Source organism: Eulemur rufifrons, chromosome 9 (genome assembly GCF_041146395.1).
Source record: "Eulemur rufifrons isolate Redbay chromosome 9, OSU_ERuf_1, whole genome shotgun sequence".
In the NCBI taxonomy this organism is placed as follows: domain Eukaryota; kingdom Metazoa; phylum Chordata; class Mammalia; order Primates; family Lemuridae; genus Eulemur; species Eulemur rufifrons.
This window is the reverse complement of record NC_090991.1, coordinates 39,812,606-39,838,887: the sequence shown is the minus strand read 5'-3', so window position 1 is coordinate 39,838,887 and position 26,282 is coordinate 39,812,606. Positions and strand designations below refer to the sequence as shown.

At 50.7% G+C, this 26,282-nt stretch overlaps 1 protein-coding gene, 1 non-coding gene and 1 pseudogene across 2 annotated transcripts; 1 reads left to right on the top strand and 2 right to left on the bottom strand.

Annotated features, from left to right (window-relative positions):
• Nucleotides 1–410: 410 nt before the first annotated feature.
• On the bottom strand, nt 411–18,681 carry HROB (homologous recombination factor with OB-fold). Its single transcript, XM_069483150.1, has 12 exons — nt 18,600–18,681; nt 15,344–15,498; nt 14,187–14,237; nt 9,703–10,872; nt 8,375–8,458; nt 6,892–7,032; nt 6,199–6,307; nt 5,927–6,012; nt 5,431–5,553; nt 4,154–4,262; nt 1,956–2,043; nt 411–525 (listed from the first exon to the last, which is right to left on the bottom strand). The coding sequence occupies exons 1-12, from the start codon at nt 18,679–18,681 to the stop codon at nt 411–413; spliced, it is 2,313 nt and encodes a 770-aa protein (XP_069339251.1).
• A 2,685-nt stretch (nt 18,682–21,366) lies between these two features.
• On the top strand, nt 21,367–21,793 carry LOC138391632 (large ribosomal subunit protein eL27-like; annotated as a pseudogene).
• Nucleotides 21,794–25,717: 3,924 nt separating this feature from the next.
• On the bottom strand, nt 25,718–25,818 carry LOC138392803 (small nucleolar RNA U13). Its single transcript, XR_011235070.1, has one exon. It is a non-coding gene; the product is annotated as a small nucleolar RNA U13 (small nucleolar RNA).
• Nucleotides 25,819–26,282: the final 464 nt, after the last annotated feature.

Sequence of the window (26,282 nt, the reverse complement as noted above, 5' to 3'; positions counted from 1 at the left end):
GCTTGGAGGTCCTCAGAGAAAGGCGCCTCTATGAATGCAGCTGTGATTAACCCTGTTGGAACCCACTCGGTGTTTTAATTGCCCCGCCAACGGCCTGGCTGAGCACCCACAGCTGGGTTCCCAGGGTTGGGAGTCTGGCAAGGCTGGGTGTGACCAAGAGGAGCGGAGGCTGGTGGGAGTCCCCTTCCTCCCTGGGGCACACAATAGCCATGGCCCAGCCTCTCCCTTGCCTTCTTGCCACACACGCCTGAAGGTGCTTTGATGACAGCTCAGTCCCCCAAAGATACCATTGTGTTCAATCTCCTCGTCCTTAGCGTTAGCTTCCTGAGGGCAGAGAAAGGAGGACTTCAACCTGCCCAAGGGCCCACAGGGTGCCCAGAAGCTCTACTGGAGGAAACAGTGCCAGGCGATTAGATGCCCACCAGTAGAGCCTGTGGGGTGATAAAGTACACAAGAAACCAGGACATGAGCAGTGTGGCATCGGTCTGGACTGTGAGCAGTGGGGACCAGGGCTCTGGAAGAGCACTGCAGGCCGGGGGCACGGGTGGTTTAAGTGCAGGAAGACCCTGGTGTAGGGGGGCTCCGGCCCAGATGGAAGCTACAGACGCAGCGCTGGGAGTTAGCAGGGAGTGGGGGAGGAGGTAAGGGAGGAGTAAGTGCACGGCAGGCTCAGGTAGGAAGACCAAATGGGGGCCGGGGTGCTGGGGAATTCGTCCTTCCTGCCCCAGCCTCGAAGCACAAAAGCCTTCTAGAACAGGGTCCCACTGCAATCAGCAGGTAACTGAGCATGGTGTTCTCAAAACACTTGCTCACTTCAGCCTCTAGACTGGGATCCATGGGATCAGCCTCTCTTTGGGAAAGGGGACATTAACACCTCCCCCGAGCAGTGCCAAACCCATGCCTCAGGAAGCCCTGTTTCCCACCTGCTTAGGGGAGGCGGAGGCGGAGGCTGAGGCTGAGGCTGAGGCAGGGGAGGCCGGCAGTCAAACCTGGCTCTTTAATCCGCCTCCTCTCACCTGTGAGTTGGGCAAGTTTTCCCAACTGTCATTCCAGAAAGGAAAATGAGGTTGGCAACTTACTATAATTAGGCCTTTTACAACCCACCCGTGCCCCTTGTCCACCTCTGGTGGTAGAGAGAAGCTACAGCGACAAAGAGGTGCTTGGCAACAAAATAAATAAAGTTGTATTGGATTATAGACCAGGAAGAGAAGGAAGGAAAGCAAGGAAAGGAAGGAAGGAAGGGAAGGAAAAAAGAAAGGAAGGAAGGAAAGAAGGAAGAGAAAGAAGGAAGGAAGAAAGGAAGAAAAGAAAAGAAAGAAGAGCACATCTGCCTGAGCCCTGCTCGGCCAGGCACCAGCAGCAGAGCAGTGAGGACAAGGAGCAGCAAGGGGTGGGAAGGAGGGAGAGGCAGGTGAAGCAGGGGCTGCTTTATTTCAGAACCAGGTCCAACAGCCCCAAGCCCTGTCCCCGCACTTGGGAACTTTGGGCACAGGTCAGCTGGGCAGCCACAGGCCTCAAGAAACAAAGCAGAGGGAAGTCTGAGTGTTCCTTCCCCGACCAGGGGGCAGGTCGCCATTGCTGTGGTGTGGCTCCTCTGCTGTCTGGAAACTAGGGAGTAAAGGGATGAGGAAACCAGGCCCAATATCCTCTAAAGTTAAACTGAGGCAGGAGAGTGACACTGAAGGTGACACACCTTTCCTGTTGGCAGGAGAAGGAACAATGCACCAGAGGGCTTGGAGGACAGGAAGGCTGGGGCCCAGTCTGGGGCCGAGTCCTGGTCCGCCAACGGCAAAGGAAGGCCCAAAGCGAGGGCGGCGCAGAACGCAGGAGACGAGGGAGTTCTCAGGGAAAGCGTCCGGGGTGGGAGCAAGCACAGAAGCCCCAAGCTCTGCCTCATGCTGGCCTTCTTCTCTCCCCTGGACATGACCAGGCACACCCAGAGGCTGCCTGCTCACGGTGGGTGCCCTGCCTTGGGGCAGTCCCAACTGCTGGTCCCAGAGAAGAAGTCCTCAGGGAGCTCACTCAGGAGTCCGTCCAGGTCATCTGCAGAGGGGAATGAGGGAGTAGCCTTAGTGACAACACTGGGGTTCTGAGTGACTCAGGTCTGAAGGTCCTGCCCTTCAGGAAGGCCTGGGCCTGGCTGTACAGCCAGGGAGGCGGCTCCTCCTGGGCAGTGGTGCGGTCGGCAGGCTGGCGGGACTTCCACCTCCCTCTGCCCCTGTGTCCCCATGCACGACAAAAGACAGGGCATGATCCTGGGGCCATTCTGGTGAGAGAGAGGATTCCCTGGGCCTCAGTGGTTCCTCTCCATCCATGCAGAGTCACAGTGCCAAGCAGGAAGGCTTCAGAGGTCCCCCTAGTGCAGCCCTGTCACCCGATGGAGAGAGAAGGAGGCCGGGAGAACCCAGTGGTTGTGTTCAGAATCACATAGCTCATTAATCTGGCTTCTCATCTGACAGGGAGACAACATCACCCCCTTTCCCAAAGTGCCTGAGTGGGCTTAGGGAATGACAGTAACTGTTCCCGACTTGTTCTAAGATGCGATGCATGATGCAATATGTCCAAGAACTTGGACACAGAGCTGACCTCAGTAACCCCTACTGATAGCATTTTTGTTAACAATAGCAGCTGACACTGAGCGCTTGCTCTGTGCTTCAATAACCCTTCATGGAGCAGCTCGTAGTAGTTCCTGTTATAAACCCACTTTACCTTCGAGAACACGGCTTAAAGAGGTAAAACAACTTGCCCAAGGTGAGCATACTAAGATTCCATCTGACACCAGAGCCACTGCTGCCAGCTAGAAAACTCCCCCTTATTGGGTGAGATCAGGAAGCCCCGGGAGTAAGTCAGACTGAGCCACGCCTGAGAGCCTTGTTCCCAGTCTGGCTCCCAGCAACCTTCTGGTGATGATTGGCTTGTCATCACCGAGCTTACTTATGAGGAGAAAGTGCGGGATTCTAGACAACGCAAAATTCCAGCATAAGGGGCAGATGCTTTTTCATAGGATACAAATATTAATAAATGGGCTTTGTGATTTTTCTATTGGTATTTTGTGAATTTGGTTAGTTTGAGACACCTGCCCATAATCCTATGAACTTTGGGGCCAGACAGAATTGAATTTCTGGAATAAAAAAGCTAAGGATGGGGGTCAGGTGCAGTGGCTCACACCTACAATCCCAGCACTTTGGGAGGCAGAGGTGGGAGGATTGCTTGGGGCCAGGAGTTCGAGGCCAGCCTGGGCAACATAGCAAGACCCCATCTCTACAAAATAAAAAATAAAAAAAGTGGCCGGGCGCGGTGGCTCACGCCTGTAATCCTAGCACTCTGGGAGGCCGAGGTGGGCGGATCGTTTGAGCTTAGGAGTTCGAGACCAGCCTGAGCAAGAGACCCCATCTCTACTAAAAATAGAAAGAAATTATATGGACAGCTAAAATATATATATATAGAAAAAATTAGCCGGGCATGGTGGTGCATGCCTGTAGTCCCAGCTACTCGGGAGGCTGAGACAGGAGGATCGCTTGAGCTCAGGAGTTTGAGGTTGCTGTGAGCTAGGCTAACGCCACGGCACTCACTCTAGCCTGGGCAACAGAGTGAGACTCTGTCTCAAAAAAAAAAAAAAGCTAAGGAACAGCTGCTGGACTGTGTCAGCTTCACCTGAGCAGTGCTGCCTCCTGAGGAACCAGCTGGCCTGAGCACAAGGGTCTGTTTTGGGGCCTTTTGGGTTTGTAGCCTGGTCCCCCACTAACCACAGGGATGTTTGCTTGACTCCTCAGCATTCTTCTTAGCTTGGCTAGGATGGGAAATCGGCCTCTGTGGTCTGGTCATCGGCCCACAGAGAATTCAAAGTGTGGCATGAAGACAGTGCCTGGCCATCTGAACAGATGGTGATGTTTCCTCCTCATGGATAATAGTGCATGACCTGGAAATGCAGGGAACCTATGGATCACATCTTATTTTATGTGGCCCCTATCACACTGTTAACTAAGTCTGGGGCTGCAGCCTGGCCACACAAGACACCATGTCTGATTTCTGTAAGATTATAGAAGATTCACAGAAAGAGGAACAAGATGCAGCCAGGAAGATTTGGGCTGAGTTATTCAAGAGGAAATAAAAGAAGAATCACTCTTGCTCCCGAATGGGCTGACTGCCTTACCTGCTTCTGGGAGTTCTTCCCCTGCCTCTGGCTTCTGTGCCGTTCGGCGGCCTTCCCCAGGCTTTGCAGCCACATCATGCTGGAGGCTGCCATGGAAGCTTCCTGAATCCTGGGGACAGAGTATCTGGTTACCAATGCCTGTTCCCCCGAAATCCCTCTGGAAGGTACCACCTCTACGCAGACAACCGCAAAGGAATAGGTGGGGACTCAGGAAACAGACATGATGGAGAGTGTGGCAGGGGCCAGTCTGTCACCCAGGCCCACGATGACAGGACAGAGCTGTATGCCAAATACCCAAAACAGTAGATAATTGAACAAAACAAAACACAAAACAGCCGGGCATGGTGGCTCATGCCTGTAATCCTAGCATGCTGGGAGGCCGAGGAGGGCAGATCATTTGAGCTCAGGAGTTTGAAACCACTCTGAGCAAGAGCAAGACCCCGTCTCTACTAAAAAAATAGAAAGAAATTATCTGGACAACTAAAAATATATAGAAAAAATTAGCCGGGCATGGTGGCACATGCCTGTAGTCCCAGCTACTCAGGAGGCTGAGGCAGGAGGATTGCTTGAGCCCAGGAGTTTGAGGTTACTGTGAGCTAGGCTGACACCACGGCACCCTAGCCTGGGCAACAGAGTGAGACTCTGTCTCAAAAAAAAGAAAGTTAGAGGTAGAGATCTAGAGGTCACTAGAGGTCAAGTCAAACACACTTGTTCTGGGGATGAGGCAGCAGCAGGGGAGGGGACAGGGTTTGCCCGAGGTCATGGTACAAATCGCCAGCAGAAATGGGCTGAGACCCAGGTCTCCTGACCCCCAGGCCAGGATCCCCGGAAGGGTGGGGGTGGCCAAGTCAAGTCCGGCTCTGCACTCCCACCCTCGAGTGCAGCAGCCTGCAGCCATCCATCCTCGCCTCCCAGCGATACAAAATGCTTGCCTGAGTTCCGAAAGGGGATGTCCCCACCAGTGCTGTGTGGGTTCCCCTCGCCTAACTTGGCTAGTTCTCAAGTGACTCCGATCCTCTCAGATGTTCAAGCCTGCCATCAGACACTAAGGGATCACCAAGGAGCCAGCTGCTCCTCTAGGTACTGTTACTGAGCCGTGTGGCAGGCGGCTGGACCAGGGACAGGAGGAGATAGTCCTGTCCCCAAAGGCACCTCTTCAGCTCAGGGCACCGGCCCCTTTCACACCTGTACTCCCCAGCATGGAGCACAGGAAGGAATCAGAGGATGCAGGCAGAAGGAGGGCTCTACCAGTCCCCATTCCATCCTGCTCCCCTTACCTCGGGGAAGGGCTGAGACGGCTTGAAGTTCCCATCCCCGCAATCTGGGCTGTAAACGTGGACCAGGTTGTTGGGTGTCACGTTGAGGTAGTGATTTCGAAGCGAAGGAGAAAACACTCCAATCTGGAGTCGAGGAAGGGGACGGTCAGTGTCCTGATGGAGCACTGGGTGCTGCCAGGCCACCTGGTCCCCGCCTGTCTTTCACTTGGTGTCCTCCGCACCAGGGTCACACAAATTGCTCCTGTCCCAGCCTTGGTGCCAGAACAGAAACACTCACCATACCCTCCCCCTCAACACAACCTTCCATGCCCGCCCACCCCGGAAGAATGGGAGCTGGCTTAGGGGCCACAGGCCTTCCCCCAGCCCCTCACCCCAGGGTCTAGCACCAGCTCAGCCATGCCAAGCCTGGCGCTGGGAGGGAAGGCAGCCAGACAGGTAAGGAGACGGACAGTGCGGGGGCTCTCTCCGGGCAGGGGGTGGAGAGCAGCTCCCATACCTGCTTCAGCAGCAGCACCGAGCCAGGCTTCAGCTCGTTCTGGCGTGTTTCCAGCAGCAACCTGTGCAGCGTCCCCTGCATCTCTCCTGCGAATACCACATGGCCCATCAGTCCCAGGGTCAAGGATAGCACAGCGACTGGTCTGGGCCCTGGCTGGGAGGTGGGCTCCTCACTGCCTCAGTTTTCCCATCTGCATATGGACATTGTGATTTCTCATCTCCTGACCTCAACAGTGGCCGCTCATCAGACACTCCCGGAACCCAGTTCCTTACCCGTGGGGTCCTTGAAAACCACGCTGGCGTCCATTGTGCTCCGAGTCAAGGACTTGATCATCACTGCCATGTTGGGGACCTTGTTTCTAGGAAGCTGCTTCAGGGCTGCCTGTTTGCAAGGAGGGGCATTCATAGAGCCAGCCACGGCCCACCAGGAACTTCCCAGGTCCCCAAGTGTGCCAGGGCAACCAGGGGACAGAGTACAGGTGTGGTGATGACCTTCCTTGTGGAAGGCAAAGGGGCAGTTTGAAGGGTGCGTCCCATCTCTCTCTGGCAGAGAAGATGACAGGGCCTTCATTTCTCTCCCCTGCCTCCTTTCTTTTGTGCACATGTATTTATACAGTGCTCCATCGTGGCAGGCTGTGGGCAGGGGTATGTTGGCACATGTACTGGCACATATCTGCACATGGCCCTTGCCCACTGGGGAGCCCTGAGGGTGGCAGAGTGTCTACCCACCCTATCCAGCGCCTGGAAGTGCCGAGGCACGCCCATAACCCACCCTCCCCTTCAGCCTGGGCCGTTTCACCCACAGTGAAACGGTGGGTGAGTGGAAGACACAACCCAAGAGGCTTTATGCTGCTGCTCAGACAGACTAGGGTAAGAGGGAGCAAACAGACACCGCTTCCTAAAGTGGAGCAGGGCAATAGGTTGGCAAAAGGGAGAAAAATGGGTCTCAGTGCCCGGAGCCCTTACCTTCCGCAGCACCATGACAATGCTATAGGTACAGAGGAAACAGGTGGGGTCTCTCTCATCCAGGCCCAGAGCAGATTTCATGGCCAGCCATGGCCCTCGCCCAAAATCCTCCTCCACCGATGCCTGGGAACTACCAACAATCTGGCACCACAGAGCAGAGGGGGAGCCCGCATTAATGGGTCTACCTTGCCACAGACCCTTGACTGAGACAGGATGGCAGGGTGGGAGAGGAAAGACAGATCCCCTAGGAAAAACCGTAGCACGATGGTCACAGTCTCTCCTCTCTTTTATCTCTAAGGTCAGAAAACGGTACGTGAAATCTTGTTGTATGTCGCATCTTTCACTAAGCAGCTACAGAAAAGGTGCTCTTTTTGTTTTTTTTAAATCAAATCCTAACTTTAATTACACTGAAGCAAAAGGCTATTCATGCTTGTCTCCTACAATAAACTCAAAAAGTCTTAGGGGCAGGGATTCCCCACATACAATTATAGGCTCCCAGAGTGTCTTGGCCATTTTGAAACCAGTCATATTTTATTTGGGATGCCTCTGGCTTTAACCAATAGCCTTCTTATATTAAAACATGCTTTGCATCCAGATGAGTATTTACTGCTTTGGATCTGAAATGGACTGGCAGATCTGGGGAGCTGCAGCAAAGAGAAAAAATGCTGGGGAGAGTCAAAAGCAAAAGTGGGTCTGAGGTCAGGGCAAGTCAACCAGAACCCAGGGAGGAGGGAAGCTGGGTCTCAGTCACCAAAAGGGAACCCACTGGAGGCAAGATTAAGGCAGATCCTTCCCAGCTCAGTTCCCAGAAACCGGAGAGGAAGGGCGCCCGAGATATAATCTCAAAATACTCATTACACTCTCCTCCCCGGGGGAGATGGAGCTAGCTGGGCCTTTATTTCCTAGACGGAAAGGAAGGCTGAACCCATGGTACAGGATAATGCCTGGCTGGCGTTAGGACAGGTCTTGCTTTATGCCAGTAAAATTGCTGCCTCCTCCAAGTACCTTCCCTAAATTCTGCCCACCCCCCTTTCTGAGACAGAGTCTCACTCTGTCTTTGTGGCTGGAGTACAGTAGTGTCATCATAGCTCACTGCAACTTCATACTCCTGGGCTCAAGCAATCCTCCTGCCTCAGTCTCCCAAGTAGCTGGGACTATAGGTGCATCCCACCATGCCCAGCTAATTTTTCTATTTTTTGTAGAGATGAGATCTCACTATGTTGCTCAGGCTGGTCTCGAACTCCTGGCCTCCAGCTTCCCTTAGTGCTTGGAGGCTGGAGGCCAGGAGTGCTGATACTCAGCCTCTCAAAGTGCTAGGATTACAGGTGTGTGCCTCCATGCCCAGCCCCTAAATACCCTTGGTGTGTGATACCAAGGAACAGGCCTAGCAGCATTGACTGACTCTTAACTCCTGAAACATGCAGAGACGTCTCTTACTCTCAAATGATGCCCAGGAAGTTAACATTTGCATGGAATAAGTTACCTCTGTCCGGAATTTAGCCAGAGCACCATGAGTCGGAGTCTGGGGTGTGGAAACCATGATCTCCTCCAGATTCTTCCCACTGTGCTAAGAGAGGAGAGAGGGAGAAGGCGAGAGCAAGCTCAGCAGCTGTTATTTACAAGTACAGCTTCTCGTCTGGGTTACATAATGAGTTCAGGAAACTATCAGGGACAATTAACACATATTACATCGCTCCTAACGAAGTCTCAAGAGCCTCATTGGCAGCTCAAAAAAGACACTTTGGGGACAGTTTTGGGAATGTGAGGAAGCTGAAGCAAAACCCAGGGCTGCCTGAAGAGGGCAGTGACCCAAATAGAAAGGCCTGAGCAAAGGGGCAGCTTTCTCTAAGTCCCTTCTCGGGGCCTGAACCCTGCACTCCAGGGACATCCAGCCCAGGAGGAATATAGGAGGCCTCCTTGGACTTCTCTTAAAGCGCTAGGGAAGAGTAAGTAACAGGCAGAAATTGTTCCAAACACCCTTCAAATGAGAGGAAGAGGGTACACCTACCACAACCAGACCAGATCCTCAGAGTCCGATTCTCTGGGATCTGATCCAAGACTGGTTTGGTGATGGATCTGTCCCTCTACCACTACTTAAATCCAAACTCTCTGCAGGGCTCTGTCTCCTTTTTGGCCTCAACTTCCCCACAGTGGCCCCATACAATGGCCACAACGATCTCTTCTGCAGCTCTCCGAGAGCACCTCAGTCTCAGGCCTGTGTGCCTCTGCACACGTCCTCCCTGCCTTCTCACTCCCACACCGTCCTCAGAGCACACTCCCCCCCGTACACACCTGTTAACCTCCTACTTGTCCACCCAAAGCCCACTGAGCAGGCCCAAAGCACAGTCAGCGTCTCCCCAGCACCCACAGAATGACCCCAACTCACACTGCACTTTGTGCATAATCATTTGTTCTATTCGTTTCTTCTACTTTCACCATCAGCTCCTTAGGACTGGAACTTTTTCTCTTTTAATGTCCATATTCTCAGTTCCAAGCAAACTGCCCAACACATAACACATCCTTAGCAAATATGAGTGAATGACTCTTCTTGCCCTAGTGTTAGCAAACAGTAGGCGCTCAAAAAACTTATGAAAATTATGAAGTCCTCAGAGCCTTAAGTACCTTTCTCATGGTGGATTTTCAAGAATTCGATTCTTCCCTCCCTTCCTTCTTCTGAAGCTTTGGAAACCCTCCCTCTCTTTGCTTCCTTCCTTCCTCCTCTCCAGGAGGGAAGATATTCCAGGGCTGGACAGTGCTGGAATCCTGCTTCTCTCCCTTGCCCACAACGTGCTGGAGAGCCAGGGGACTCACCTGGTGAGGCAGGAGCCCCGCTGGGCCAGGGAAGCGGCGTGTTTTGGCTCGGGTGGACGGGCGGGTGGACTGCTGGGGTGTCCGGTTGGCAGCAGTGACCAGCTGCACCAGATGGTTGGTGACTATGGGCGTCTGCAGAGCTCCCTGGGGACCTTTTGGAGTGCCAAAAGAAGACTCAACAGAAGACACTGGAGTTCGGGATTGTAAGTGCCCCCGAGGAAGCAATCCGGAGCTAGTCCTTGGGGGAGTAGAACAGCTTGAGTTGGGAGTCCGAGGTCTGGGAAGATGAGGTTTGCCACTCAGCCAGGCACTTGGAGAATGAAATCGCTGACTGGGTAATTGATTTTGAGGGCTGCTCTGAACAGGTCCTCCAGCAACTTGGAGAGGCTGCGGTGCTCGTACAGGGGCACCTTGTGGACACCTTTCCCAGTGGGGTTGCTGAGTGGGAATGGTTGAGGCAGTCGGGACAGGAGGGTTACCCATGGCACCAGGTCTCAAGCAGAGCTGTGGAGTCCTACAGTGGACAGCAGGATCCAGAGGCTTACCCGGGGCTGACATAACACCTGCTACGTGGGTGGCAGGCATGGGCACCTTCCAGCAAGATCCACTCAGATCAACTACCTGGGCCTTTTTAGCCAATACTGGATCCTCCTGCTGCTGGGCAGGCAGGATTCGTATGGCCTCACTGCTAACTCCAAGTTCCAGCCCCATGTCTGGCCCCTCCAGCTCCATGCTTGCCAGGACCCTATCAAACTCGTCTTGTTCAGGCCCCTCAAAGCCACCGACCCACTGTGGTTGGCTCTCAAAAGTAAGTAGGGGTTGTGGGGCTGAGGACTGGGGTCTTGCTGGCTCTCTGAGTGCTTCTGTCAGTGTCGCTCCTCTCTGAATGCCAGTCAAGCTGCTGGAAGTGGAGACAGGTCTTAGGGGAGCTGTTCCTGTGCAAGGTGGATGGCTGGTGGCCCTGGGCATGCTGGGCACAGGGAGGCAGAGTCCCAGGGCTGGCTGGCCCAAAGCCTCTGAAGGAGCAGTGGGGTGTAATGGTAGGGGCCTGGGGGACTGTGCCTGCCCAGTTTCCTGTGCCCTGGAAGAGACAGGTCTCAGGCACCCAGCATTCACAGGCAGTGAGCCAGCAAACTTGTTCTCTGCATCTTCCACAGCAGATAAGAAATCCTACAAGGAAGCAGAGACAGAGGGTCTTGGCAGCTGGAAATCAAAATCAAGAAACCAACTTACTGTTCAGAAATGTGGCATGTACATGTGAGTGTAGATACTTGCAAGCAAGTAAACCCAGGCCTGAAGGGCAATGTTAAGGCCGGGCGCAGTGGCTCACGCCTGTAATCCTAGCACTCTGGGAGGCTGAGGCAGGAGGATCACTTGAGCTCAGGAGTTCAAGGCCAGCCTGAGCAAGAGTGAGACCTGTCTCTAAAAAAAAAAAAAAAAAAGAAAGGCAATAATGGTGACTCTGACCACTTTTGACCTCACTCCGTGAGCCTACCACCAGGCTTCTATCAGAAACACTCTAAGGCTAAGTCTTCAGGTACCTTCTCTCTCTTTCTTCAGTCTCAGAGTGGAGGTTGGGAAAGGGCAGGTAGAGGAGGACAGTAGAAGCAGATATACCAGGGCACCAAGAAGTCAAACAAATCACCCAAGGTCATACCCCCATCTCAAGGAGACTAGCTTTCTTGTGTCCAGCCTGTTTAACAGGGATCTATCCAGCTGATCATGCTGCCTGTCCTCCGCCCAGTCCTCACCCTCAACACACACCTGTGTGCAACACACACACATACACACAGTAAGCCAGAGAGGCCTTGGATCCAGCAAAATAGGCAGAAGTTAAATATAGCTTTTCAGGCAAGTTAAATTAAGTATGGATTCCAGTTGGGAAGCAAGGTGAGATTGACACCTTCAAGAGCAACAGACCTGTTCTGAGGGTGTTTTTGAGTCAGAACTGCTGATTTAACTGACAGGAAGGTCCCCTCCACCCCCATCCCCTGCTGCCGCACTGGATTGTCTGGGCTAGAGAAAGGTTTTTTCCTGCTTTGTGTATTACCAAGAGAGTCCCATACGCCAGCAGGACCGCCTTAGGATTTAGCAATAATAATAATAATCAGAATTACAGCAGTAATAAAATTCTAGTGACCTTGGAGGTTGATGGACCCCTTTTCTCCTGGAGAGCTGACTCGCAGACATGACGTCATCTGCCTTGGGAAGGGGGAAAGGGACCGGTCTGCTGTTTTCAGGGAACAGAAACTTGAGCTGTCAGAGTTCTTTACCCTAATTCCATTACCAGCCTAGCAGTCCTGCCATCACCTTGGAAGACCCAAGAGGGTCACTTTAACAGTCACTTTTTCAGCCTATAATCACACATCTCCAAAGCTGAAAAACAAAGACAAGGACTCATCTCCTTGACAAAGGTGGCAGTTCTGAATTATCTGTAAAAACAAAAATCAAGTTCCCAAGTAATAACCAAAACAACTAACATTTGAAACCTCACTGGGCCGGGCGCGGTGGCTCACGCCTGTAATCCTAGCACTCTGGGAGGCCGAGGCGGGTGGATCGCTCAAGGTCAGGAGTTCGAGACCAGCCTGAGCAAGAGCGAGACCCTGTCTCTACTAAAAATAGAAAGAAATTATATGGACAACTAAAAATATATATACAGAAAAATTAGCCGGGCATGGTGGTGCATGCCTGTAGTCCCAGCTACTCGGGAGGCTGAGGCAGGAGGATCGCTTGAGCCCGGGAGTTTGAGGTTGCTGTGAGGTAGGCTGACGCCACGGGACTCACTCTAGCCTGGGCAACAAAGTGAGACTCTGTCTCAAAAAAAAAAAAAAAAAAAAAAAAAGAAACCTCACTGGGTAAAGCATTTCAGTTAATTCTCACAATGGCCCTATGAATAGGCACTATTATTATTCTCACCTTATGGGTACAGAAACTGAGACCCAGGTTAAGTCATTTGATAGAACCAGGACTAGAACTCATCTGTGCCCATGTTACTACGTCTTGGACCCTCAATGAATAGGACAAGGCAGAGACCAATGTTTAAGAGGTCCGAGGACAGTCCATTTTCCCCTTCACACCTCAGCTTTCACAAGCCTCAAAGGAAAGGAAGAGTGGGGTTCAGGCTGCCAGAAGGGTCACTGGTGCAGCACTCACCGCCACACCAGGCATAAATTAGGCATCTGAACAAATTCTAAACAGAATTTTTTACGCAAAGCAGTGAGAGACAAAAAGTAGGTTTTGAATGGTTTGTCACTGGTAAAATATAACTATTTTATAAATGTAGTTTAGTTGTTTCCATGTACATTAGACTGAAATCAGGAGGCCAAGTCTTCATCTCAGCTGTTGGTGCCATATTCTTTTTGTGTGTGTGTGCTGTATTCTTAGGCAGGTTAATTTGCCTCTTTGGCCTTTATTCACTTAAATCCTGTCTCTTTCGAAAAAGGGTTTGAGGTATCAATTTCTAGCCTCTGGATGAAACTATATCCATTGGTTCTGAATGGGAAGAGAGCTGTGGAGACCACTGGTGCTGTGTTCTCTGGCTGCACATTAGAAATACCCCTGCCTGGGCCATCCCCAAAAATTCTTTTTTTTTTCTGAGACAGGGTCTCGCTCTGTTGCCCAGGCTAGAGTGCTGTAGCATCAGCCTAGCTCACAGCAATCTCAAACTCCTGGGCTCAGGCGATCCTCCTGCCTCAGCCTCCCAAGTAGCTAGGACTACAGGCATGTGCCACCACGCCGGGCTAATTTTTTCTATTTTTAGTTGCCCAGCTAATTTTTTTTCTATTTTTAGTAGAGACGGGGTCTCACTCTTGCTCAGGCTAGTCTCCTGAGCTCAAGCAATCCTCCCACCTCAGCCTCCCAGAGTGCTAGGACTACAAGCGTTAGCCACCATGCCTGCCCCCTGCTGAAATTCTGATTTAATTGGTTTGTGGCAGGGCCTAGACAAGGGTGATTCTAATGTGCTAGCTTTGGATCTAGTCTAACCCTCATCTTCTGAGGAGACAGAGGGAAGGGAAGAGTACGTGAGGTGGAAGAACGTTCTCATATTGTAGAAAAGAAAATGGAAGGCCAGAAATAAAGTACGCTGCTCTGGTTCACAAAGCCAGTTGGTGACCCCAGGACTCTTGCTATCCAGTAACTGTGCCGTTTCCTACACTCTCTGGTTCTCCATAAACTTTTTTCCCCATCCCTTCCCATCATGAAGGCAAATTAAATCATCTACATGACACAGCTTCCAGGAAAGGGCCCTTATAATTTAAAGGTATGACAATTGGGTAACTCATCTCTCTGGGTTTTTTTGTTTGTTTCTAAGACAGTTAAGTACGTTGTTTACATTTCTCATCATTTCTCAACCTCTTATAGACAAAAAACATATACAAGCCAACTAAAAGGAGGCTGGTGCAGGCTGCTCCAAAATGTTCTGGACCTGAGTGTTTACATCTTAGGACTTCCTCTGCCACCTCTGATAACCAACATTTCCTTACCTCATCTTCAAACTCCTCTTCCACAGCAAACAGCTTCTGCAAACTGCACGCCTGAAAGGAAAACAAAGCAATTGAGGTTGGTGGAGAAATACCGTTTGAAAGCACGCTCTGTCCTCACTATGCTTCTTTTCAACACTAACAAGACTATCAGGTGTACTGTTTTTTGTTTGTGTTTTGCTAGTGCTGGGGGAGGAATGAGGGATTGAGAAGAAACAGGATTTAGTTAAAGACTTAAGTGATCTAAAATACTTTTCTTAGCCAGGTGTGGTGGCATATGCCTGTAATCCCAGCTACTCTGCAGTCTGAGGTGGGAGAGTCGCTTGAGCTCAGCCTGGGCAATGCAGAGAGACCTTGTCTCTTTAAAAAAAAAAAAAAAAAAAGACAAAATGCTTTATTGTAAAATAATCCACTCACGTCCATCTACATTAATCCTGGAGATGGGGAAGGGGGCGATGGGAAGGCTTTGCCAAGGAGAGCAAGGCCAGTTCTTCAGGATTGTGCACACGGGCCTATGGATTTTGCAGCATTCCAAAAGTTTCACCTGAGCCATCTTTGTCAAACTTAAAAGAAAATCCTGTAAATCCAAGTATACCCAATACAGTGGCCTTGTTTCTGAAAATCAAGCCAGGTTTCCTTCTATCTAATCCAATACCCAAAAACTAGGGTCCCAGAAGGATATGATGCCCCAGTCCACAGTTCCTTCTTTAGAGCCAGCAGGGCTGCTGTGGCCAGTTCTAGATGGGTGTCAAATCCAGAGCCAAGGGTAGTGCCTAACCCCAGATGCCAGAGCAGCAAGAGCTACAGTTTCCCGGAGAGTCCAAGGGTCAGAGTGGATGGGTGAGGGCGGGGAGGGGGGAGGGATGGACCCAAGAGGTACGACATTTGAGTGCACCGGGAAGGATGAACAGGAGTTCTCCAAGGAGAGAAGAAAGGCAACAGGAGGGAAACCGAGGCCCGGGGGTGGAAACTACTTTCCCAGGGTCTCCGGCGCGTCTACGCTAAGCCCTGACTAGAGCCCAGCTCTCCCGACTCCACCGAGCTCCCACCCAGCCTCCCGCCCTGCTGCTTGCGCGGGTGAGGGGCTGGAACCCCGAGAGCGCTGCCCTAGGCTCGGGTACGAGGCCACCCGTGGCTCCCCGGCGTGGGCGCGGCATTACCATGGCGACGGCGGGTGGGTTCGGGCCGGTGGGTTGACCCGGCAGACCCCGACTCAGGGGGGTCGCCAGGGCCTCGGACTTGGCCCGGGTGCGGGGGTTGGACTCCAGACTACCGAGCTCCTGGGACGAGGTCAGAGCGAGGCGTTTCTGCGACGCTGGCAAGGGCCAATGGAGGGTCGCCAGGAGGCTGGGCAGCCGCCCCAGGCCGCATTCGAAGCCGCCGCCACTGTGGTGACTCCGCCCTCTTAAAAGGGCGGATCTGTTTCTATCCCGCCGACACAAAAGCCCTTCACCCTTTAGCCTTCCGCCCCAGCCTTAAAGGGGAAACAGGCGGGCTCTCGGTCGCCCCCCAGCGGCCCCGCGGCCCAGTGGGTTGGTTCAACACGTGTTCAGGTGAGAGCGAGGTTGGGGAATCCTGGCCCACGACGCCCAGTCCTGCCTCCCACCCAACCCCTTTCTTGTGTTGAGCCCACTAGGGACTGGGCACTGGAGCATGACTTCATTCATCCCAGGACCCAGCCGGTCAGTTTGTCTGTCTGTTCAGCCATCCATCCATCTGTCCATCTATTCTTACAACACACGTTTCTCAAGTAAAGATGTTCTTGGTCTGGCTCTTTTTAACCTTCATGTTTCAGCTTAGACCTCAGATCTTCCCTGTTTCATTCTCTCTCAAGTAACATCCCTTCTCTCATCACAACTCTCTGTTTCCTTCTCAGCACTTTCCATAATTTATACTTGCCCTGGTTTACATCTTTATTTCATGTCTTCACTAGAATATCAACTCCATGAGAGCTTGTCTGGCTTGTTCAACTTTGTATCCCCAGCAACTAGCACAGTGTTCAGTAGTGTTATGGAGTGAATGACACAGTGATTACTGTGCATTGGGTACAAGGCTTGACACTGGGTGTAGAGAAATGATTAAGACTTCTTGGCTGGGCGTGGTGGCTCACACCTGTAATCCTAGCACTCTAGGAGGCTGAGGCAGAAGGATTGCTTGAGTTCAGGAGTTCAAGATCAGCCTGAGCAAGAGTGTAGACCCCGTCTCTACTAAAAATAGAAAAATTAGCCAAAATTAGCTGGAAGTCCCAACTACTTGGCAGGCTGAGACAAGAGGATCACTTGCGCCCAGGAGTTTGAGGCTACAGTGAGCTATGATGATGCCACTGCACTCTACCTAGGGTGACAGAGGAGGACTCTGTCTCAAAAAAAAAAAAAAAAATTACTTCTTGTGCCCTCAAGCTCATAACAAGTCAAAGAAACCAAAGCCAGCTCTCCTTACTGAAGTCTACTGTGGTTAATAGCCCTTAGTCCTACCTCAGTTTCCCTTCTTGCTTGTCATTAGAGAGCTACTCAGAGCAGCAGCTAGAGCTGCATAGTTTTGAAGACTCAAGCCGGAGGAAGGTAGCTGACTTGGCTTCTTAGTGATCTTATCTGAACCAGCCCTGAATCTTCCCCAGGGTGACCTGGCCTGCTGTTACCTGGGGACAACCTGTGGCTGTCATCAGAGCTGCATGTGGACCAGTTTGCCTGTTTTGTGTCAGAAAGGAGGCCAGAATGGCGAGGAGAGGGGGAACCCAGACCACCAACTCTGGGTTCTGAGTTAGGGATTGCTTCAAGTCCTCTGTGCTTCTGAGCTAGGGGACAAAGCCCCAGTCCTCTCATTTAGAGGCCTCCTCACCTCACAGGCATCCCAGACACAGCTCGTCCTGTCCAGCGGTGGATAGTCCTGGAGATCCAGTTTCAAGGCTCCCCATGGATCTGGGCTCTGTCAGCTCCAGGTAAAGGGAGATCACAGAGCCCAAAAGGCCAAGAATAATAATAATAATAACTCCTACCCTCACTATAGTTTACAGCTTCCAATTTAACCATTTGTTCATTTTTGTCTTCACAAAGATCCTATGAAGGGTGAGGGACAAGTATTACTTTATAGATTAGGAAACTGAGGCCCAGAAGGGGAAGGGACTCCCTCAGGGTCACAGAGTCACTTAGTGGTGGATCTTCTGCTTAGAAATCCCATGCTTTCTCCTCTATCACCTTTCTAAGTTAAATGAACTTGTCCTCTGCCTTTCCCACCTGCTGCCCTCCTGTTAGACCTAGATGTGGGGGGAGGGGTGTTGGAATGGAGTTGGAACATTTTAGAGAGGGGAGTTTGTGATTTTAGAGTTGGTAAGGACCCCCATGCTGAAGGGTCCCCCCAAATTGAATATCTTTTTCTCTCTAGCACTGTCATCTCAAGGGAAATGAAAAGACCAAGTCTCCATGGTGATGAGGCCTAGGTCCTCTTCTTCCTCCTCTTAGAAGAGAGGTTAGCAGGCTTATCTCTTTAATGATCAGGTTTGAGGATAATGGGACTCAGACCAGAAAGGAAGGGGTGGGTTCAGGAAATTAAAAAAAGTGGGTGCTGGGCCTTGGGCAGGAAGACCTACACCAGAAGACACCAGATTCCTGGCTGTGAAGTGGGGTACCAAAGGGAGTAGGTGAAATGAAGGAGCATCAGTAGCACTCTGATTTAACACATAATAAGAAGAGCCAATACTTCCTGCGCACTTTCTGTGTGGCAGGCACAGTTCTAGGGTCAATATCTTACCCAAGCTCCCAGAGCTAAGAGGTGGTACGGCTGAGATTGTGGATCAGGCAGTCTGACTTCAGCATCCACAGGCTTGAATACTATGTTGTTTTGCTTCTTGGAATTCCAAGGAACTGGGTTTGTAACCTGCAGCTTCAGGGAATATATAAGTCCCCTATGATAATGTGCAAATTATCATGTGCCTATGGAATGCACATGTGCCTCGTTCTGAGACAGGATTCATACCATTTGTCATACTTTCATGGGTCAGAAGGCTACTGCTTTGCTCTGTCTCAGGAACAGGCTACACACTACTCCTCCCTAACCCCCATCCCTCATCTTCTCTGGATGCCTTTTTATCCCTAGCACCTAGCACAGTGCTCTTATTACAGGCCGTATTCCTATAACAGGCCTTGCCAGCTCCTGCCTGGACTATTGCAGTAGCCTCCTGCATGGTCTCCATAGTCCAAGCTCTCCTTCCTTTTGTTCATTCTTTCTAACATGCAAAGGGCATCCTACTTTTCACTGTAAAAATTCAATCCCTCCCCAGTCATTGGAGGATGACATGTAAAATCCCCAGGGCCTGCAGTGCTCTGCCATCTGCCTCCCTGCTTTATCTTGTCTCTCAACCAGCCTCCCAATCCACACCAATCTCTTTCCACTCCATTCATTCTTTAAGCTCCAGCTCACTTGGTGCCTCCTCCAGGAAGCCTTCTTTAACTGCCTCAGGTTTCCTTCCCCTTGGGTCCCTGCATTTGGGGCCTGCCTCCATTTGAGCTCAGATCTATCGTGTGTCCTATATTGTCTTCAAGTTCCCTTCACACCCCCCTGCTGGACCTCCAACTCCTTCAGGGCAAGACTGTGGCTTTTTACCTTTGTAAACCAACACCCGACACATTGAAGACACTCAGCAAGCATTGTTGAATGACTTAATGTCATTTGTCAGGAGGGGGTGTGAATGAGTCTGTGCAACTCTGTGCTCACTTCCACAAACACACCTGCAGTTGCTAGGCGAGGAGCTTTACCTTCTTAGGTATAAAGGAGGGTACACCTGGACAGTGTGTGTGTGTGTGCGTGTTTTTAAGTTTGACAACAGCATGGTGCATTGGCCACGGAGTTAGACAAATCTTGGTTCATATTTGACTCTGCTGCTAACCGGCTGTGTGATCTTGAGTAAGTTTCATTACCTCTCTGAATGTTAACTGCCTCATCTCTGAAAAAAGAATACTACCTCTTCCCCCCACATTATGAAATTAAATGAGTTAATGCATCAAAATGGCAAACTCTATGCCTAGCACATTGACAGGGCCTCAACAAATGGGGGTTCTCTTCCCCCCACTTGAGTTTGCAAACGTGCTGGGAATTGTTATGGGAACCACGTGGCTTGGATTTGTATCTGTTTCGGCATATTTACAAATGCATTTCACCCTGATTTGTATTTTTATCGAATGAACAGTTGTATTCGAACCTGTGTGATGATGCATTTTTTTTTTTATTTATTTATTTTTTTAAGACAGAGTCTCGCTTTGGTGCCCGGGCTAGAGTGAGTGCCGTGGCGTCAGCCTAGCTCACAGCAACCTCAAACTCCTGGGCTTAAGCAATCCTCCTGCCTCAGCCTCCCGAGTAGCTGGGACTACAGGCATGCACCACCATGCCCGGCTAATTTTTTCTATATATATTTTAGTTGGCCAGATAATTTCTTTCTATTTTTAGTAGAGATGGGGTCTCGCTCTTGCTCAGGCTGGTCTCGAACTCCTGACCTTGAGCGATCCACCCGCCTCGGCCTCCCAGAGTGCTAGGATTACAGGCGTGAGCCACCTCGCCTGGCCGATGCATGTGTTTGTACTTACATTTGCCTCGGTACGGACAGCGGCATATTTGGATAGGAAGTGTGCACACACACTGAGAGTTTTGTGTTGGTGGGTGGCTGTTGCATGTTGAGTGAGTGTGTGGAATTCAGTGTGTGTTGTGTGCTGCCTATGTGGGTGGAGGACAGGTCTGTGCAGCTTTGTGTGTGTGAAGGCTGTGGATCCGGAGTGAGTGTGTAGCCAGCAGATGTAAACCGTAAACCGGCACTTTCCAATAGAACTTTCTGTATATGGATAGGAATATTTTCTATTCACACTGTCCAATAGAGTAGCCACTAGCTGCCCGTGGCTACTGAGCACTTGAAATGTGGCTAGTGCAACTAAGAAACTGAAGTTTTAATTGTAATTGATTTAAATGTAAACAGCCACAGGTACACTATAGACAGAAATGTAAGCTTGTTCTCCACACACCAGGTGGTGTGCATCCCCCTTCCTCTTGCCACAGGAAACCCATCCATCCTGTCCCAACCCCACCAAGTAAATAGACTCGCTGAAGCCCCGCCCGCGCCTGTGTGCCTGTGAGCTGGCGCGTGTGAAACGTACAGAAGGGGCGCCCCCCACCCCAAGTCCCCAGCGGAGCAGTGAATCAGCCTGACAATGAGGTGAGTCATTCATGAACTGCTCAGGGCCAGCCCAGCAGGCGGGAAGCAAACGTCAGCCAGCCTCCCAGCCCTACCCCTCAAGCCCCCGGTGGGATCGCTCAACCCCACGCACTGCAGATGTTGTTGAAGCAACTGACGCGGACGAATCAAGCTCCTCTCCTCAGCCCCTCCCTCTGGTTTGCAATCCATTCATCCCCCAGCCCCTCTCTCCCCTCCAGTGGCATGTGAATCATCTCGAGATCTCCCTGAGGATGGAGTCATTCGGCTTCTCTATCCTCTCCGCCCCCATCCAACCCCCTCCTCCCCAAGCCTATCCCAGTTGGTCCTCCTCCAAGGCTGGGGGTTGGGGGCGGGGAGGCTGGACCCCCGGGGAGGGGGGCGTTGCCAGGGTCAGGCTTCCAAAGCAAAGCTGACCCACTCAGAGCTGCAGGGGCGGGGAGGGGCTCAGGGCAGGTTGCTGCTGGCTAGATAGGTCCCAGGGGACTGGCGTCCAGCTTGCTTGGAGAAGCATGAAGACAAACATGGAGGCAGCAGGAAAGGAGTTGCTCAAGGGTGCTGCTTGGCGCACCTGTGGCTGGTGGGGAGCGGGGGTGGGGAGCAGGCAAGACTATTCCTCTGGTTTCCAGGGATGTGCCATATAGTATCTCCCTCAGTGCCTGACAATCTTCAGAGCCTGGTAGCTTCTCTCCTTCACATACCCTTGCTTGGGGACAGTCCGCCCAACCCCATCATCAGTCAGCCTTCTCCTTTTGGACTGAGCATTACCTGAGGCTTCTGACTTGGGCAACTGGGTCCCATGGTGGTGTCCCTCCTTGGGTCAGAAAATGCCCTCAAAAGGCTTAAAAATGTGTAGGCCCTTTGAAAAAGCTTCACGTCTAAGCATGCATCCTAAGAAAATAATCCAGTAATCAATGTGAGCCAACATTTAGCTATAAGAATGTGCATCACTGCATTATTTAAAACTGTGAGCTTTCTGCTGTAGGCCCTGCTGGATGCCGTTGAAATGGGCAAGTTCATGAAACCCAGGAAAGTGGTGCTGGTCCTGGCTGGACGCTACTCCAGATGGAAGCTGTCATCGTGAAGAACATTGATGATGGCACCTCACACTGTCCCTACAGCCATGCTCTGGTGGCTGGAATTGATGCTATCCTGGCAAAGTGACAGCTGCCATGGGCAAGAATAAGATCGCCAAGTGATCAAAAGTCAAGTCCCTTGTGAAAGTTTACAACTACAATCACCTCATGCCCACAAGGTACTCTGTGGATATACCCTTGGACAAAACTGCCGTCAACAAGCATGTCTTCAGAGACCCTGCTCTTAAATGCAAGGCCCAACTGGAGGCCAAGGTCAAGTTTGAAGAGAGGTACAAGATGGGCAAGAATAAGTGGTTCTTCCAGAAGCTGCAGTTTTAAGTGTTTTTTGTTTTGGTCATTAAAAGTATTTTTAAAAAAAGAAAAAAATAAAAAAAATAAATAAAAAAGAAAACTGTGAAAAATTGGAAGCAATCCAAATGTCCATCGAAAGAGGTTTGAATACCTAGCACTCTGGGAGGCCAAGACAGGAGGATCCCTTGAGGTCAGGAGTTCCAGACCAGCCTGAGCAAGAGCAAGACCCCATCCCAGCTACTCAGAAGACTGAGGCAGGAGGATCACTTGGGCCCAAGAGTTTGAGGTTGCAGTGTACTATGATGACACCACTGCACTCTAGCCCAGGAGACAGAGGGAGACTCTGTCTCCAAAAAAAAAAAAAAAAAAGTATTTACCTAATTAGTAACAATTGTTCTCATTGGATTATATATTTAAGAATGATTTTATTTTCTTCTTTATACTTTTCTGATTTTTCCCTCCAGAATTTCTATAATAAGAGTTTATGACTTTTTACAGTGGAAAAAATAATTAATGTCTTAAGTGTTTTACAAAGCCATTTGTGGGGGCGGTAATGGGAATTAAGTGGAAATGGGCATTTTATTGTGGTGATGAAAATGTTCTAAAACTGGATTATAGTGATGGTTGTGTAACTTGGTATATTTACTAAAAACTATTGAATTGTACACTTAAAATGGATAAATTTTATGTTATGTAAATTATAGTTAAATAAAGTTGTTTAAAAAATTTTAAACAAAAGCCATTTGCTGGGCTGTCTGCCATTGAGATCAGTCTTCCAACCTGACATGCTTCTAGGAGCCCTAAAACAAACCAGGGTCTGAGGGTAGGGGTACAAGATCAATTCTTTGGTAATTCTGGTAACCCCACTCTGGGGTCCTTACTCCTACAGGATCCCTGGGGCAGGGAAACAGACTTAGGGGTGGACATCTGGCCTTGCACCTCCACCCCCAACCCCCAGCGTGATTCTGCAAAGCCTGGCAGAATGGGATGGGGAGCCCAGGTGACAGAAACAGCAAGGTGAGAGAGGGTGGGGACAGAGGTCATTATCAGCATGGGTGTGGGAGGTGAGTGGGGGCTCAGTGAGTGGGAGTGGCCAGAGCCAGAGGGCCAGGGAATGGAAAGGCCAAGGCTGGAGGTGGGGGTGAGGCTTACCCTTTCCCATGCCCCATCCTAGCCCTTCACACAGGGCTCCACGTCATCCCCCAACAACTCAGTGCGGAGTTGGGCCATTTCACAGGTGAGGACAGAGAGATCCAAGAGATTAAGGGAACTTATCCAAGCTCACACAGCTGGTGAGTGGCAGAACCTCAGTCCAGGTCCGGGTCTTTAACTTATTGAAATGCTTTCCACAAAGGCAGCCGCCTCCAGTGGTTAAGCCAGTGATTAAATCAGGCTCTGGGCTCTGATAAGATAACCTGGGGTCAGACCCTACATCTTCCCTTACTGGGTTTGTAGCTTCTGGCAAGTTCCTGACGTCTCCTGAGCTTTAGGTCATTCATCTTAAAAGTGGGGCTAATGATGATGATGGTGATGCCCACCCTGAGGGGTTGTTGGGAGGATTAAATGAAATGGTGCAGGTAAAGTCCCTTGTCTGCTGCCCTGTGTGCTGAGCAGAAACGTGTCTTCACAGATGTGCTGGAAACCCTGCTGCTTGAGCATGAAAAGACATGCCTTCCATGCAGACACCATGAATCGAGGACTTCCTGTCAGGGAGTTCCCGGGAGAAATGGGCATGGTTGTCTCTGCCCGGGAGACCCCGTCTGGTGCTGCACCCAGAGTCTAGGTTCTGCCCTGGCCCTGCCACTTTCTGATTGCTTAACTTCCCCAAGTCTCCATTGCATATCTACCTTGTAGAGTTGTTATGACAAGGATAATACATGTGACAGAGCTTTCTTTTTAAAAAATTAATTAATTAATTTTTGTTTTATTTATTTATTTATTTATTTGAGATAAGGTCTCACTCTGTCACCCAGGCTAGAGTGCAATGGTGCAATCAGAGCTCACAGCAGCCTCAAACTCCTGGGCTCAAGCGATCCTCCCGCCTCAGCCTGGGACTTACAGGTGCATGCCACCATGCCCAGCTAATTTTTATAATTTTTTGTAGAGACAGGGTCTTGCTATATTGTCCAGGTTGATCTCAAACTCCTGGCCTCAAGTGATCCTCCTGCCTCGGCCTCCAAAAGTGCTGGGGTTACAGCTGTGAGCCACCACACCCAGCCTAAGACAGAACCTTTCAAAAGGAAGTCGCTTGATAAATGTTTACGATAAAAGAGGTGCAAGATGTATGTTAACTGAAGACTGCTTGCTGGAGGGAAGGCAATTGGGCCAGTTTGTGTGCCAATAGTCCATACCTCTCCACTTAGCTTGTAAGTCCACTGCGTATTATTCTCTATTGTTTCATGACCTTAGGGCTGAGAGGGGCTTCCAGAACCACAGGGTCCACCCCTCCAATCACAGACAGGAAACTGAGACTCAGAGAGGGCACGTGATTTGCCTGAACTTCACAGGCAGAGCTGGCCCGTGTCTTCCAGAGCTCCTCTCTGCTACACCCTGCTTCTTGTGGCCATGCAGCTTCATAGGACCCAAAGCTCCCCAAGGACAGGTACATTTGCACCCTCTGTCCCCTCTCAACATTCTCTGAGAATGCTCTGCCCAGAGAGGACATTCTGGAAGAAACTGCAGACAGGTAGGATGTGACTGGCCATGGCTGTCACTTGCACTGTCCTGTTCATGTGGCCTTGACCCTTGAGCAGGCAGAAGCCCCATAGAGTCTAGGAAATCCTGGGCCTCAGTTCCAGGTCTCAGCATGGAGGTGGGGAGAGGAGAGGCTTCCTTCTCTGCCACCCTCTTGGACCTCTGCTCTTCTTGCTGTTGGAGGAGACAGAAGGCTTGATATGGGCCATTCCAGGCCCCTGGAGGGAGATGGGCTGAGAACCCTTGTCCTGGGATTCCTACCATGTCGTAGGCCTTCTGGTCACCTGCTGTCCTTTAGCAAGTGGCTGGCTGCTGAGGGAGGCTCTGGGTGGGTGTGGAATCTATACACCAGGAGACTGGCAGCTTCACTCTGCTCTCTACTCTCTTGTCTCTGTCTGTCTTTCTCTATATATATGTATATAAAATCTTTTATTTTTTTAGGTGCCATGACAAACGGTGGCAGCTGCACCCAAAATAGTCTTTATTTTTAAGCGAATTCACAGCTTGTTCTAGGAGCCATGGTGCTGGCTTTCCCCAGCCTTGGCCATTGCTGAGTAGGAGACAGTGGCCTGCTCCCCACCTCTAGGCCAGGAAGGCAGGAAGTAGGAGGCCTGGGAAGGGACAGATGTCAGGGGCTAGGTAGGCTCTCAGGTGAGGCACGACTGAGGCCCTCTCGCCCCTAGCCAGCTCCTCTTTATTTGTTTTTTTGTCTTGAGCTACAATTCTAGAATAGAGTTACCTACCAGAACTGGAAAAATGCTCAGAAGTCATCCAATCAACCATGCCCTTTTACAGATGAGGAAACTGAGGCCCAGAGGGGTGGTAGCTTGCCCAAGAGCCTGTCTTTACTCTTTGCCCAAACATCACAAACAGTCAAGTGTGACTGTGTGCTGAATGCTGGACTGAAACTGGTTTCCTTCTCCCTCAAGGAGGGGGGCGCAGAAGAAATTGTCTTTCCACCCTTTCTTCTCAACTTCAGCACCTTGTTGAACATCCAGCTGGAAGGAAGGACATAGGACATTCAGGCCAAGCTTCTCATTGCACAGATAATGACGGAGAGGCCCAGAGAGAGGAAGGGATTTGTCCAGGGTCACACAGGGAGAGCTGGGCCAAACCCAGACATCCTAGGGGCAGTTTTCATCACACTCTGCATAATTCAGCCCTCAATGACATGCTTTTGCTTTGTGCCTGGGGGCACACAGATGGTTTGCCCTGAGATAAACTCTATTCTGGCTCCAGAGCTCATCGTAAACAGCCAAGGGCAGGACTGGGCTTTGAACATCCTGACAAAGTTTGAGGGAGGCACATCTCAAACCTAAGCATGAACACCTTGTCATCGTGCTTAGGAACTACAAAGGATCTGCCTAAACTGTGAAGCCCAACTCCATGATGGACATTGTCCTATCTGCCATCATATCTAATATGGGACTCACAGAGTGTCAGGAATGAAAAGGACCTCAGAGAACAGAAGTCCAAGTCCTGTTTCCCAGATAAAGAGACCAAGGCCCTGAGGGGAAATAACTCATGGGACTGCATACCAGGATGGAGTTGTCCCTATCTCTAGGACCCAGGTTTTCTCACCTCCTGTCCTGTCCTGTTCTGTTTTCTTCTTCTTATTTAAAAAAAAATTTTTTTTTAAAGACGAGGTCTTGCTATGGTGCCCAGGCTGGAGTGCAGTGGCAATTTACAGGTATGGTCATAGCCTGCTACAGCCTTGAACTCCTGAGCTCCAGTGATCCTCCCACCTCAGCCTTTCTCCTCCTCCTCCTCTTCCTCCTTCTTCTCTTTCTCCTTCCTCTTCTCTCTCTTTTTTTTTTTTTGGTA